The following is a 16,124-nucleotide window of genomic DNA, read 5'->3' as shown; positions in this document are numbered from 1 at the left end:
GAATTAATAGTGCTATATAAGTGTATAAATATTATTATTATTATTATTATCTGAGGTCTACAAAGACATAAGGGCCAAATTCATCAAGATGGGTATTGTTCACGCCAGTTTTGATGAGGAGATATGCTGGAGCCAGATGCTCCTAGTTTGGACAGGTGACATGAACATGAACCTCTGTGTGCGCCTTTTCCCAAATAATACTCCAGTATCAGCCGAAGTAAACGTTGAGGCATAACAAATGCCACCGTTTATTGTGAATTTGATGCGTTGTGGTTGCCATGTCCCATCCTACACAAGCTCTGCCCACTTTGTCGGAGATGGGAAAAAATGGCGTAAAAATGCCAACATTTTAGCGCAGCTAACATGATGCAACTTTTCAAGGCTTTTTATGCCAGAGTACTACCTTACAAGCTTTGATAAATTGGGAAGAAAGGGTTTCTGCCATGGTGTACACCACAAATTAGTGTAGCTTTAAAAGGAGCCTCCAATGCAGATGTGAACATAGCCTAAAGGCTGCCATATGGATTAGATAAAAGTTAGCTGAACTTGGTCAACCATCTGATGGGTGTGAGGACCTCCCAACTCAAGCTATCAGGAATCAGGAGAGAGAAGAATCGAGCATTGGAAATATAGCTGTTAGCTTACGAGTATGGCCGGCTTAAGTTGTACACTCTGTTGTCACACAACCCTCATTGAAAGAAATCATGGAAAATAAAATAAATGACCTACAGCATACAGGACAATAGTCACATTACAGTCCAATATTTTTATTAACATAATTTATTTTAGATGTGAGAGATCATATTATACTATATACGTTACTAAAAAATATATACAATTTTGTGCCCAGTTTTTATAAGTTCTGGTGGAGGCTTTAGGTTTCCTTTAGGCAAGAGGTTTGTTTTCAGCTCAGAAACGCGGGACGACCTTCATCTGGTATGCCTGATGTCTGGAACCATTGGTGTTGGGCTCGGGTCTTATACTCAGAGTCTTTCTATCCACAATGGGCTCCAGGGTGCATTTCTGCAGTAAATAGGTTAGAAATAGGAAGAGCTCCATGCGAGCCAGGCCTTCTCCCATACACATGCGTTTACCTTGGAAAACAGAAGAAGCATACACCATAAGAAGTCAAGCTAAACTTAAAGGTTTCAATACACAGAGAAAGCGAAAGTCCAGCTCACCGATCAACCTGCTGTATAATTAGTGTGTCCTGCGCCCGGAATGGTGCGGCCTCCAATAACAATTCAGAAGTAGAAATCCAGCGTTGGATGTATTAGTTAAAAATCCTTTTCTTTATTTGGAAAAGTATTAAAATCCAGCAGGTGACGAACACATCATGGGGAACCATGCAGAACAACGCGTTTCGACGCTCAGGTCTTAATCCTGTTCGATGAACATGATTAAGACCTGAGTGTGGAAACGCGTTGTTCTGCATGGTTCCCCATGATGTGTTTTTCACCTGCTGGATTTTAATAATTTTCCAAATAAAGAAAAGGATTTTTAACTAATACGTCCAACGTTGGATTTCTACTTCTTCCGAAACTTGAAGGTTTGGTTTAGAAAAATTACACACTCTTCAAAATTGAAATGGCAAGGAATTTATGCAAATGACTGGATGGATAGACATTTTAATGATATGCAAAACTTATAAACATGGTAACAGATCATAGTAGACTGAGCCCTCGCGGGCAGGGACCTCTCTCCTCCTGTACCTGTCTGTGCCTTGTATTGTTTATGATTATTGCACTTGTCCCTATTTTGTATACCCCTTTCACATGTAAAGCGCCATGGAATAAATGGCGCTATAATAATAAATAATGATGATAATAATAATACTAATAATAATAATTCAATGTATTCAGTATCGAGTAAAAGTACCAATCAGGTTATTAATGGATGTCTGAAGAATGTTCTACCGCTCTGAATGCTTTTGGGAAAATCATCAAGCTCCGCTGCTGGCAGCTGTCATTGCAGTTGCCAACCAATGACATCCCTAATGGGCTCAATCGGAGACAAGTCTGGAGAGGCTGAAGGCCATGCAAGCACATTGGGAATAGATAGGAAAACCCAACCCACATATTAGCTATTCACCAGCTGTTGCCAATCAAAAGCTGTACATCGCAGTAACTTAATTTGCCTGTATTTCAGAAAGTATACATCCAATCTGACAACGAAAGGTCTGTATAGAATCAGCATGATAGCGCCAGTATAGCACTGGCTTTAGTTTATATAGGAAAATCCTGGTGATTGGTGCGCTTTAAGAAAACTGTAGACCATGTCTTTTAGAGTTTTATGGATGCAATATTATAACTATGGTGTGATCGTAAAGACAAAGGTCTACCAAGTCTTGCTTTTGGTTTTCCTTAAACCCAGTCTAGTTCTTCCAACCATTTTAAAGTAGGATAGTCTCATATACTCATATACCAGACCCCAGTCAACTTAAAGCTTAAATTCAGCCATAATTTACAGATCTTTTTTTACCATAATCAAGAAATAGTTTCTTACCTGTAGAAAATGGAATAAATCCATCATTTTTCTTAAAGTCACCTTTCTCGTCAAGGAAGTGTCCAGGATCAAACTCCTCTGGGTTTTCGAAATACTTCGGGTCTTTAAGGACAGAGGTCAGAACTGTAAGCACTAAGGTTCCCTGAAAGTAAATGTTGGAAATATGTCAATGTAGAAAAAGTGTTAAGAGTGAGATCTAGTTCCTAGCTGATTAGAAGAATTGACCCAAGGTATTGAGAAAGTCAGCACAACTTTTTTTTTTTACATGGGATCACACTGGTGTCTGAGGTGCAATGATGACCGGTTGTCGTTCATAAACATAAAATAAAGTCAAGAATAGAGAGGAGAGAACCAGTGGAAGGTCGGTTTGGTGGGTACAGCTAATCTTTCATTTAAGTTTGGTTTCGGACCCAAAATTGACATGAACCCTGATAGACGTCATTGACTGGGCACTTCAATTTTCCGCCAATATGCAGCCAGTCATAACAGAACACTTGGTGGGCTGGGATTTTCCTTTTTTTTGTGCATACTACATCCAATAACGCTATTGTTACTGCCAGTGCGAGCCGTACAAACATTGCAAGTCGCTCTCACTGGGCCAAGCACCAAGTGTATCCGAGCACAGCAAGTGAAGTTCATACGTAAATCACTCAAACTCTGAACTCAGGATTTTTCATAAAAGTCCAAACACCAAACCTCAGGTTTGCTCATCTCTAGTAGAGATGAGTGATCCTGCCAAGGATCGGATTGGTTACATATCGCCAATCCTGCCTGAGATCACGATTGGATCAACTATCCAAGCCAATCCGATCATTGATCCTTCCCGAGTCCATTAAATTCAATGTGAGACAAAAGTGTTGTGGTTTAAAATGGGCTTAGTGGTAGTTGTGGGCTGCTATAAAACCCTTATTACCCTGATTGCCACTGCACCAGGGCAATCGGGAGGAGCCGGGTAAAATGCTGGTATTGTTGCATCTAATAGGTGCAGCAATTGTGAGCAGCTGCAGGCTGAGGGGCTCCCAATAAGCACAGGTTTCCTCAGCCTGAGAATACCAGCCCCCAGCTGTCAGGCTTTATCGTGGTTGGGTATCAAAATTGGGGGGAACCACCTACACTTTCTTTTTTTCCTCTTCTATCTCAGTAGGGTGAAGACCAATGCTTGGAGGGGCAGAGAATGGACAGTAAAGAACATGGCCCTTAAAATAGAATGTGACAACTGAAAAATTGTAGTGGCACATACACTAGAAAACTGATGCCAAACAGCAAACATAGTCAGATGTGGTCGATAAGACCATCATACTGCACCTTGGGAATGTGATATCCTCTGAAGGTTGTGTCTTTGCTGGTAGCATGGGGCACTCCTGTAGGGACAATATCAGCAAGTCTCTGGATCTCGTGTATTACGGCTTCTGTATACGGCATTTTAGTCTTGTCCTCTATTGATGGGCACCGATCTTTGCCTATTACATTATCAATCTCTTTGTGGATCTTCTCTAAAATGTCCAAAATGGAACAAAGAACACAATTTTCAGTATATTGTTATTTTGCAACCTATAGCTAATTCTGAGGAAAGTGTCACCATGCCAAGACTAAGAAATACTAGGTAAAGTATAAGTATCTTCCAGATAAGATAGTAATATTTTCTAAAAAGTCACAATAAAAAAAACTTCACAGAATACATATTAATATCCATGCATTAGCCAGTAAAAAACTGAGGTTTTCTAATAATGACTGACAGTCAACACATTACATAGCATAGCACAGTCATTGCAATTTAGTATAGCGCATCACATAGTTTAGCACAACCTGTTGTAGCCTGTGTAAAAGCTGAGGCAGGGAATGCAGCAACCATTTTGATGTGTGAATCTGTTTACTGAGAGGATGTTACAGCTTACAGTTTAGTGATAAGCATAAGGAAAAAAAGCAAAAATAAATTTTCCATGTACTGTACAGATAGATTATGTGACAAAACAGCAGTGAAGAACAGTTACCATTTTTTTATCCACAGCTTTATATATGGAGGACACGGCTATTCATTATTTTATAGTGACTAATCAATCATTATATCTGAAGATGTATCATATTTTGTGGTCTCGGAGTAGTGACATTTTCCGTAGACTTGGTGTCACGGACATAACTAACAGGGTTAAACCAGATGCTAAAAATTCCCAGTAGGTGTCACTACACACGGGATACACAGGGGTCATGATACATTGAAGGTCCCTGGCGCTAGGGAGAGGGGAACGGGGTCACCACCTGTAGATGTACCCTTGACTTACTGACGTCCCTATACAGGTTCTTTCACCCAGTTGCTGACCACGTTCCTAAGCCCCCGTTTGCACTAAACTCATCCTGGCTAGTGAGCAGGCCGACTAGATCATTAGTCTCAGCTCTACAATACAGACACACAAGGGTAGGAAAACAGACAGGGAAATAGACATGAAAAGGTTAAAACACTCCAAGAAGCCTCAGCGAAGGAAACACCACCCTTGCATACAACAAACTTCTTCCAGAGCAGGCTCCTTCCAAATTGGAACACATAGACATGAGGAAACAGTATATGTCACAGGCAACAGCTGATCAGGCACATAACTATAAATAGTGAAGGGGAGTGAGCTCAAAGAGCTGCACCTGGAATTAAAAGCTACAGCCAGCAGCCAGGCAAGAAAGGGTGCTTAACTCTTACAGCACTAATAGCAACAAGATGTTATTGTAGTAACAGCAGTGGATCTGCCAGCAGCAAGGCCCTGTGACCTTCTGCTACCAGACTCACCCGAGGTCTTCCCCGGGCGGGACACACCATGACACTTAACTGCCTTACCTATGTTGCAAACTAGCCTACCAGCACTCTTCCCCCAATCTGAACTCTTGAAATTGGGATTAAAATAGGTTCTATAGGTCACCAAGAAAGTTCAGACTTACTGGTATAAACCCTATTGAAATTGATCTCATCGATTCTGATTGAGGGATTTTATACGGGACCATTTACCATTCAATATTTTAAAGGAAGCTGAGGTTTTTGGAAACTGGATGTGGGAATTTCTATATTCTATGTTCATCAAAAAAAAAAAAAGGAATCAATGACGTTAGTGGACAAACAATGGGCAAAAAAGTCACAAAAAGTTGTAAAGTATTTTTTCTGCGGTGAGACTTTGAACCTAGTTTGACACTACTCCTACATAATCTACACAGAGATTATATTAACAAATACATTTAATAATTCAGTTATTATGATCACCTTGTATTTCGGGATATTTCAAGAGTACGAGAAAACCGTATCTCAGCGTCATACTGGTCGTCTCTGTTCCAGCAAAGAATAAGTCTATGATTGTCGCCTGTAGATTTTCATCATGAAATTCGGTGTCCAGATTTTGTTTTTCCTAGAAAAAATTACAATTCATCATTTTTTCAATGAGCAAAAATGATCAAAATCCCATATATGCATGGCATGGACAAAATAAGAGTCAAAATAAGCTGATGCCATACTGTCAATGTTAGTGGAATTTTGGATATATTGGATGTTCTCTCCATACAATAATGTCACTCTCAATGGTCTGATATCTAATATTATCCACACTCACCTCTTCCATCTTTATAAGGAAGCAATCTATGAAGTCTCGAGGGCAGTTCTCGTCCAGGGTGTCTCGGTGAATTTTTATCATCTCCTTAATAAATTGCTTTAGGCTGTTGACAATTTTGAAGAACCTCTGATGAGGACCAGGAATGTAGGGCATTATAGCGGGGAACATATTAAGGAGCTAATAATGGGAAAAAGTAACAGAAAATAATAACAGAACATTACTATTAGTTTGTTGGTTCAGTGTGGTATGTGCACACGCTACAGATTTGGTGCAGAAATTTTCAGCATGAAATCTACATCTTCTGGCAAAAAAAACGCACCAAAAAACAAATGCGGTTTTGTTCCGTTTTTAGTGTGGGTTTTTTAGTGGAGTCAATTGTTTGCCAAGTACCCTCCCACCAGTCTAGGCAGACGGGAGAAAGTCTAGGCAGACAGGAGAAAGTCTAGGCAGACGGGAGAAAGTCTAGGCAGACGGGAGAAAGTCTAGGCAGACGGGAGAAAGTCTAGGCAGACGGGAGAAAGTCTAGGCAGACGGGAGAAAGTCTAGGCAGACGGGAGAAAGTCTAGGCAGACGGGAGAAAGTCTAGGCTTGGATGTGTCATTCTGTTGAAATAAGAACACAAAAAGCCTTCTCCTTTCACTGAATGATGCGAGCAGGTGCCCCAGTGCGAGCCATTTACAGTGTCTGAATGTTTTTTTGGGGGGGATGAACGTTTTTGAATGTAGTGTGTAAAAAAAAAAATAAAATAGAAAAGAAAAAACCCCACACTCCCCCCAGAAATGCTCTGTTTATGGCTGACTGTTTGTGGGCAGTGAGCTGAATAGCCCAATCATCGACGTCAATAAAACTCGTTACTTGAGTTGAGCCCTTTCAGAGCGTCTAACCTGCTCAATTTGAGCATTTTAGTGCTCAACCATCTCTAATGATGATATCACCAGCCTGTGATTGGCTGCAGTGGTCGGAAGACTGTAACATCATCAGAGAAACATCAGCCTCACCAGAAAAATGATGATGTCATTGCATCTGGTTTGGACCATAGAGGAGGCCTCTACTGGATCAACGAGGATGAGTCTTCCAGACTTTGCTTTTTTCACACCATTTAGGTTTTATTTGTGCTCGACAACTCCATTGAAATATCACAGTTGTATTTTTATTTCAGTTGGACCCCAATATTTTGCGCAGACCCCAGTATCTGTGACTGGACCTTTTTGTTTCTATAGCGACAGACTACAAACAAACCTAGTGTTGTCACATCCTGCAGACTGTCATTCTTTTTGCCATTTACTTCTTACTAACATTCATTTGGAAGAAAAAAACTGTGGAAAAAAGAAGCGCAATAGGGTCTTACCCCGGTAGGAAGGGGGGGTATAGAGAGGGGTAGTTTTACTCACCTATAGGGGCTGTGAAAGTCACAACTCTTATAACAGCATGTATGTAACTCCGAGTCACGGCAGCGATCCCCAAATCGGCAGATAACAGAGAGTAGTAGAACAGGATATTTCCAAGCCGCGCCAATGACTACCAGATCATGAAGATTGAAGATTAATGTAGCTTTATTTATGCACTGGTCAACGCGTTTCGGGAGACTCTGCTCCCTTCCTCAGGACAGACTGGCAAAGAACATTAAATCTTAAATTTGAATGATTTAATGTTCTTTGCCAGTCTGTCCTGAGGAAGGGAGCAGAGTCTCCCGAAACGCGTTGACCAGTGCATAAATAAAGCTGCATTAATCTTCATGATCTGGTAGTCATTGGCACGGCTTGGAAATACCCTGTTCTACTACTCTCTGTTAACATTCATTTGGTACAGTAGCTTAACAAGAATTGTGGGGCTGCTACCTCTGCACTACCTCCAGCTATACCCCTTTGTGTGCAGGAGCGGTAGACACTAAACGGTAGAAATATGGTAATCAAGACTGTCCGCAAAGTGGTCTCATTCTACAAGACTCAGTGGATCTCCTATTCTATTTGTGTTCCGAGGCCGTAGACATTTCCACACCAGTCATGTGGGCAGATGTTTTCATAGGGAGTAAAGTATTTATGATAACTATATTACACTCCTTTACATTTTGTAATATTTACCTGTCCTGGAAGGGATCCTGCCAGTTGCAAAATCTCATTAAAATATGACAGGAGGGTCAAAAAATTTTTATCTTCATAGTCGTATCTTTCACCAAACACAACGGAGCAAATGACATTGGAAACAGAGAGTCGCAATATATTTTCTGGGTCAATTGGAGCGTCTGTAAGTATAAAGAGGCCAATAGTCATTGGATTAACCAAATAATACACTAGTGCGTAAACAATAAGGTTAATTTGAGGGCTCAGTTTGAATCTATCACTTTAATAATCTTACAGTTACCATTGATTTAGCTGTTTGATTCTAGGGAGACCAGTGAGTGCCCCAGTGCATGGGCACTTCTTGGATAAAGTCATCCCAAAGTGTTGATCTCAGCATCCACTGATATGATCAGTCCACTGTTTAGAAAGAGGCTTTACCACAATGTGGATGTCATAAAGTCTCAACGGTATAAAACTGTGTCTTAGACAAAACAAGGGTTGAGTCTATTCGAAACTGTAACATGGAAGGCCTACTCTTGTGTCTATCTAGGTTTATGCAAGGAGTGGCTCCCCCAGATGTAGAGGCGGTCTAGTCAGGAAGGAACTCCCCAAGATATGCAAATGGTTTAAGCAGGGAAGCGCTCCCCAAGATGTGGAGGTGGTGAAGGCAGGTAGGTTCTCCTCCAGATGTGGAGACGGTCTAGTCAAGGAGGTGCTTCCCCAGATGTGGAGATGGTCTAGGCAAGGAGGTCCTCCTCCAGATGTGGAGATGGTCTAGGCAAGGAGGTCCACCCCCAGATGTGTAAACAGTCTTGGCAAGGAGGTGCTCCTCCAGATGTGGAGATAGTCTAGGCAAGGAGGTTCTCCCCCAGATGTGTAGATGGTCTAGGCAAGGAGGTGCTACCAAAGCTGTGATGGTGGTCTAGGCGAGGAGTTGCTCCTCCAAATGTTGAGGTAGTCTAGGCAGGGAGGTTCTCCCCCAAATGTGGAGGTGGTCAAGGCAAAAAGGTGGTCCCCAAGATGTGGAAGTGGTCTAGGGAGGGAGGTGCTACCTCAGATGTGGAGACAATCTAGGTAGGGAGGTGCTCCAACACATGTGGAGACAGTCTAGGCAGTCAGGGTCTCCCCCAGATGTAGAAGTGGTCTAGGCAAGAAGGCTCTCCACCAGATGTGGAAGTGGTCTAGGCAAGATGGCTCTCCACCAGATGTCGAAGTGGTCTAGGAAAGAAGGCTCTCCACTAGATGTGGAAGTGGTCTAGACAAGAAGGCTGTCCACCAGAGGTGGAGACAGTCTAGGCAAGAAGGCTCTCCACTACATGTGGAGACAGTCTAGGCAGGGAGGGGCTCCCCCAGATAGGGGGCCTGAGTATAACACAAGTTTATTGTATTATCTTGTTCTGACATTATGCATCTTTTTATATCTTGTATATTTTGTATTGTCTTGTATACATCTTTTGCCATTATTTATTCATACATATCCTCTTGTGTATATTTTTAGTTATCAGTTCAGAAAACTGTATTATTATACTTTAGCTATTATGTATGATTCCATTTATCTAATAACTTTTAATCAATTCTAAAAGTTAGCGTTATTAGGAAAATATGGAACATGGCAAGATCGCTACCACGTAGGACTGCATATCTGTAGTCCAGTTTGTATGGTGAGCTCATGCTTTAACCATTACCATCATTTTCTGTGGATCAGACAGCCTGACAGTTATACTATCAAATCATCATAAATGTGGGAAAAAAACAAGGATCTGAAACGTAAAACTCAACATGACCGATACTTTTTTCTCTCCATCCATATGAGCATGTTCGTAGGGGACGTCTGGACTGATGGTCGCTGGTCAAAAGCCATAACAGGTGAGAACATTTTTGACATTGCACCCACCTTTATCCTTCATCAATTTCTCAGTAAAACATCGGGCTTCTTCTTGGATTCTTTCTTCGATGCTTCTCTTTCCCCAACCAAAATTTCTCATAGTTGTCATTGAAAATCTGCGAAGGACTTTCCATCTTTCTCCACTGCTTGCAAAGATCCCTATAAAAAGATACACTAGGGTTTGTTTTCCATAGTAGCACCAAATAGAGTATTTACATCTAGTAGTTTAAGGGTTTCATTAGTTGGTTTTGCAAATTTACAGACATTAAAGGGAACCTGTCACCATGTTTCTCCCGCATGAGCTGCGGCCTCCACCAGTGAGCCCTAAAATCTATTATATAAAGCTCAGTGTATGTATGTGTGTGTGTCCGTCCGCTAAAGGAATCCGCACCATCGCATTTACAATCACGAAATTTTGCACAGACGCCTCATGTGACTCAGGGAACGTCGTAGACTATGTTTTGACAGGAAAATTTAACCCCACGCTTTACAGTTACTCTCCAAAAAACATGCCTCCATTAAAGTAAATGGAGCCTGGAACTACTGGTTTTAATAGCAGCTGTGATTGGTTGCTATAGGAACAAAAGACATTGTTAGTATAAGAAGCTTATGTGTGAGGTAATATGATGTCGGTGGGGAGACAGAGAGAGAAAGAGACAGAGACACAGACAGAGAGAGAGTTGACAGGGCAAGAGACAGAGAGATAGAGACAGACAAACGGTAAAAGAGACTGACAGAGACAGACAGAGACAGACAGAGACAGACGGGGAAAGAGAGAGACAGAGACAGATGGAGAAAGAGACAGACCTGGAAAGAGACAGACCTGGAAAGAGACAGATGGGGAAAGAGACAGACATACAGGCAGACAGGGACAGAGACAGGCAGAAAGGGAAAGAGGAGACAGCCAGAGAGACAGACAAAGATAGATAGGGAAAGAGACAGACCTTGATACAGACAAATGGGGAAAGAGACAGAAAAATAGAGACAGACAAGGAAAGAGACAGACAGAAACAGGCAGACAGGGAAAGAGATAGACAGGAAAAAACAGACAAAGAGATGGACAAAGACAGACAGGGAAAGAGATAGGAAAAGAGACGAGGAGACAGACCGGGCAAAGAGACATACCTTGAAAGAGACATACCTTGAAAGAGACAGACCTGTAAAGAGACAGACCTGGAAAGAGACAGACAGAGACAGACGGGGAAAGAGACAGATGGGGAAAGAGACAGGTGGAGAAAGAAACAGACCAGGAAAGAGACAGACCAGGAATGGGACAGACAGGGAAAGAGTCAGATGGGTAAAGAGACAGACAGACAGACACAGAGACACAGAGATAAAGACAGACTGATACAAAGACAGATAGAGAGATAGAAACAGACAGAGACATGAACACAGACAGACAGAGACATAGACACAGACAGACAAGGAAAGAGACAGACAGACAGCGACACAGAGAGAGACTGGGAGAGAGACAGTTATTATCCCGGGCAACGCCCGGGTACTACAGCTAGTACTGTATATAAGAGCCCAGGCCGCTCTGTGTAACATAAAAAAACACCTTTATTATACTCAGCTAGTGGGCGGTCCTGTTAGATGGGTGTTGTTGCTCTTCGTGCGGTACCTCCTCCATCTTATGGGATCACCATCCTCTTGCCCAGCCCCCTATTGCGTAAATCACAGAGAGGCCTCCATTGTGCTCCTGTGCATTCCCAGTTTGATCTGCCTGGCTGGGGGCAAATAAACGTACTGTGGTGCACATGCATGAGTGATCTTTGATCTTTCCTTGTGCCTGCGCATTACAGTACTTTGATCTGCCTTCAGATATGCCACGGACAATTGTCATGGTAGACTGATGAAAAAAAAACAATTTCACAAAAAAATTTGTGACCTGTTATCGGCAGCAATACCACCTGATAGGGGCAACTGACTCTGGCAAGTAAGTGATAGACAGTGCAAGATGTCACTGCCATGCGCCCCCAGTCACAGTAGTGCCAAAGGCAGGAGTGGTCGCCACTGTGAGGAAGCCGGCGGACGGGACCAGTGAATATTCATTTTCCATTAATCCTGTCTACCTCTCAACACCGAGTCTTCCTGCAACTGACTTTGGCAAGTAAGTGATGGACAGTGCATGATGTCACTGCCATGTTCCCCCAGTCACAGTAGTGCTAAAGGCAGGAGTGGTCGCCACTGTGAGGAAGCCGGCGGAAGCAGGAACAGTGAATATTCATTTGCTCATAATCCTGCCCACCTCTTGACACCGAGTTTTCCTGCACCAACGACCCTGCTCCTACCTCCTGTGACCCCACTCTGCCACCTCCCCACAAAGCAAGCCAGGTACATTTGGACTATAAGATGCACCCTTATTTTTCTCCCAAATTTGGAGGAAAAAAGTGAGTCTTATAGTCTGAAAAATAATTATTTTTATATATATATATATATATATATATATATATATAAAAAGAAATATTGTCTTTACCTATAATTAGAGAATAATCAATAATTCACATTGAAATCTTTGACAATTGTATTAATTTAACATCATTGTATTAATTTACTTAAAGAGATCATAAAAAGACCTAGTAATTAAATCATTCATGTATTTTTTTTTATTTTGTTCGTTTTTTGTTTTCCATATCACAGTCCGTATAAAACTGAGAAATATTGCAAATTCTATACTGGCCAATGGGGATATTTTAGACTCATGCGTAGTGTTCTTTACTTAAGACTTTTCAGCAGTCTCACTATCATTACGACAGCCTTAGGCCCCCTTCACACGTTCGTGAAAAACAACGCACGTTTTTCACGGACGTGTCAGAGGTGCGTTTTTCCCTGCGTGACCTGTGTTTATGGGCTACGTGTATTCTCCGTGTGTTATCCTTGATAACACACGGAGAAGGGAACTTTCTACTCACCTGTCCCTGGCGTCGCTGTCCGTGGTGCTGATCTTCGGTCCCCGGTCCTGCCGCCTCCCCGCTGCTGCTGCTTCCGGCCGCAGTGGAGTGAATATGCAATGAGCATAATGAGCGACAGTCGGGAGCAAGTTACAGCAGCGGCAGAGACAGGAGGGCTGGAGAAGGTGAGTAAAGATTTTTTTTTTTTTCTCACAGACACATGTCTTTTCTCCGATGCGTGTCACACGGAACACATCCGTGTGGTCCGTGTGTGTTACGTGTGACATGTTTGTGTTCCGTGTGACACCTGTGATGCCGGAGAAAAACGGACATGTCAGTGTATGGAGCACACGGGCACACGTAAGTACGGAACGGACACACATTCCGTGCACAAATACTTACGTGTGTCCTAAAGCATAGGAATACCTAGGTCTCTGTGTGTACGTGTCTCCGGTACGTGAGAAAACTGCCAAACACGTACCGGAGGCACGTGCGAGTGACAGAGGCCTTAGAATGACAGATTTCAGCTCTATACACAGCTGTTAAAATAGCATTCATCATTTCCAGCAGGTGATATCACAGCTCTCCCTTTGCACCAGCTCATTAGATGCATCAATACAAAAGCTGCTAATGTATATGTAAATTTCCTGAAAGAATAGGAACCATGAGTGTAGGATATCCCAAATGATCAGTGTGAAAATTGCAAGATTTTTATCTAACTATTTTTTTTTAATTGTGATTTAAAAAAAAAATCCCATTTTTTTTAAACAATTCATTTAACATAAGCATCTAGTTGGGTATTTTCTGATTAAATATCCCCTTTGCCACTTACCATAATCCTTTAAAAAAAATTCTCCTATTCCTGTTTCTCCCCTATCACTGAACGCGTCGCTGCAGTCCACCAAGGCTTCCTTCACGACATCATAGCCAATCAGCATTATTATCCGATATTTTGCTAAATAGAAGGTGTAGACGGGTCCATACGTCTGGCTCAGCTAGAGAGATAATTAACATATGTAACACATAAGCTGTTTTCAAGAATATTACAAATCGGTGCAACAGTTTAGAAAAAAATGTCACCACTAGACATCCCCCAAAAGACTTGCAGCAGTGACTGCAGCAAAAGGTGATCCTACAAAGTATTGACTCAGGGGGGCTGAATACAAATGCATGTCACACTTTTCAGAATTATATTTTTAGAACTTTTAGAAAACCATTAATCATTTCCTTTCCACTTCACAAATACTTGTTACTTAGTGTTGGTATATCCCATAAAATGCCAGTAAAAATATATGTAAAAGGAATCTGTCAGCAGGTTTTTGCTACATCATCAGAAAGCCTCAGAGACCCTGAATCCAATAATGTATGACTGAGATCCCTGGGTGCAGCGGTTCTTGCACAGAGTTTTTAGTTTTAGCAATGCAGCAGAGCTGAGAAAGCTGCCCCCACCCACACCAGGCTCTGTATACAAAGTCTATAGGCAATGAGAAGCTGCTAATCACAGAGGGGGGTAGGACAAGCTTGGGCTCACAGCTCTTCATTTCAGGAAATGAGAAGCTAATGAAGCTAAAACAAACATAGAATGTAAACAACAAAACACTTTGGGATAAGAGATGCATGGCTGAAATCTCTGTGTTAACCCTCACAGCATGCTGTCTTCATCCTACATAGCAAAAACCTGCTGACAGATTCCCTTTAAGTTTATGGGTGCATTGTGAAAAATTGAGGAACACCTTTCTAAGCCCATATTATATATATATATATATATATATATATATATATATATATATATATAAAAATATATGTGTGTGTATATATATATATATATATATATATATATATATATATAAAAAAAGATACAGTGGATACACAATGTCTGCACACCTCTGTTACAATGCAATTCTTTTGTCATGTACAAAAGTCATACCAAGAGAAAATATTTCCTATAATCTGAACAAATCCATTTTAAAGCAAATTAAAATCATTTTGGTAGAGAAAATAAAAATAAAAATTGAATAATGTGGTTGCGTAAGCGTGAGCTTCTTCTTATATTTGGGGATGTGATTGTGTTCAGAATTAGCCAATCACGCTTAAACTCACTCTAAATGGTAGTCAGTACACAGCTGTCATCTTTTATGGGGATTTTGATTAACCCCATAAAGTTTTGCTTTTTAATAGGATTTTCCTGTACTGTACAGCAAAAGCCTTGGTCTGTAAACAGCTTACAACACAGCAAAGGGATCTATCTCATTGTTATCAGATATCAGTGATGAGAAAGGTACAAAAAAATGTCCAATGCATTAGATACACCATGGGCCACTGTAAATATGTCACAAAGAAGTGACTTAAATTTGGCACGGAAGTGATATCACCAAGCAATGTACATCTCTCTAAAACTGGTCAAAGATATGATGAAAATTGGCCTGTCAAAAGGCCTACAGCAACAGTAAAGGAGCTGTAAGAGCGTCTGACAAGAGCTGCATGTGACAACAATCTCCCGTATCTTTCATATGTCCAGCCTGTGCCTTAGGGGAGCAAGACAAAATACTTTTTTTTATCAACGAAAATATTAAAGTCTGACTATACTTTGCCAAAACCTACACTAAGTCTACCAAAAATATGTGGGAAAATAATTTATAGTCTGATGAGCCCAAGGGTGAACTTTTTTGCCTATAAATCCAAAAGGTTTTTTTTGGCTCAAATCCAGCACTGTGCATCACTAAAAGAACACCATACCCATAGTGAAGCATGGTGGAGGCAGCATTATGCTTTGGGGCTGTTTTATGGCAAGTACTGATTGTGTACTTCATGTGACAACAACACTAACACTTTGGAAATTTTGAGAAAATCTTTGGAAATTGGAAAACTTTGGAGAAATGGCCATACCATTGGTTCTATAACCAAATAAATGCAATACCAGGGGCTAAAAAATGCTCCTTTTTACCTTGCGTGTTTTTACTAGCAGATTAGAGGTTGATGTTTATGGTTAGCTACAGACTGTCATATATTATGTCATCTTACCTTAATTAATGACTGTGGTAGCTCTGAGGTGCTGACCTGGAAGACATTCCCCAAGACAGGCAGAGGTGTAGGTCCTGGGGGCAGGTCCTTCTGTTTGATCCTACCCCACCATTTAATGGGATAGATGAGAAGAGTGACCCCAGTAGCCAGGAGAAGTGTAGCTGCGATATTCAGAGCCATC

At 41.4% G+C, this 16,124-nt stretch overlaps 1 protein-coding gene across 1 annotated transcript; it reads right to left on the bottom strand.

The window, feature by feature from the left end:
* Window positions 1-751: 751 nt before the first annotated feature.
* Window positions 752-16,124, bottom strand: LOC142251067 (cytochrome P450 2C20-like). The gene is made up of 9 exons (XM_075323569.1): window positions 15,944-16,124; window positions 13,755-13,917; window positions 10,041-10,190; window positions 8,168-8,328; window positions 6,087-6,263; window positions 5,744-5,885; window positions 3,811-3,998; window positions 2,506-2,647; window positions 752-1,094 (listed from the first exon to the last, which is right to left on the bottom strand). The coding sequence occupies exons 1-9, from the start codon at window positions 16,121-16,123 to the stop codon at window positions 910-912; spliced, it is 1,488 nt and encodes a 495-aa protein (XP_075179684.1). The 5' UTR covers window position 16,124; the 3' UTR covers window positions 752-909.

This window comes from Anomaloglossus baeobatrachus, chromosome 9, assembly GCF_048569485.1.
Source record: "Anomaloglossus baeobatrachus isolate aAnoBae1 chromosome 9, aAnoBae1.hap1, whole genome shotgun sequence".
In the NCBI taxonomy this organism is placed as follows: Eukaryota; Metazoa; Chordata; class Amphibia; order Anura; family Aromobatidae; genus Anomaloglossus; species Anomaloglossus baeobatrachus.
Note: the sequence above shows the minus strand (reverse complement) of the source record. Positions and strands in the feature narration are given on the sequence as shown.

Bases quoted from the DNA above. Each gene is read 5' to 3' on its own strand.
- LOC142251067 (XM_075323569.1), bottom strand. From the start codon at position 16,123: ATGGCTCTGAATATCGCAGCTACACTTCTCCTGGCTACTGGGGTCACT. The intron at 6,264-8,167 runs GTAAATATTACA...TCCCATTATTAG, and splicing joins CAGGATCCCTTCCAGGACAG to CTCCTTAATATGTTCCCCGC. The intron at 1,095-2,505 runs GTAAGAAACTAT...CTGTTTTCCAAG, and splicing joins ATTTATTCCATTTTCTACAG to GTAAACGCATGTGTATGGGA.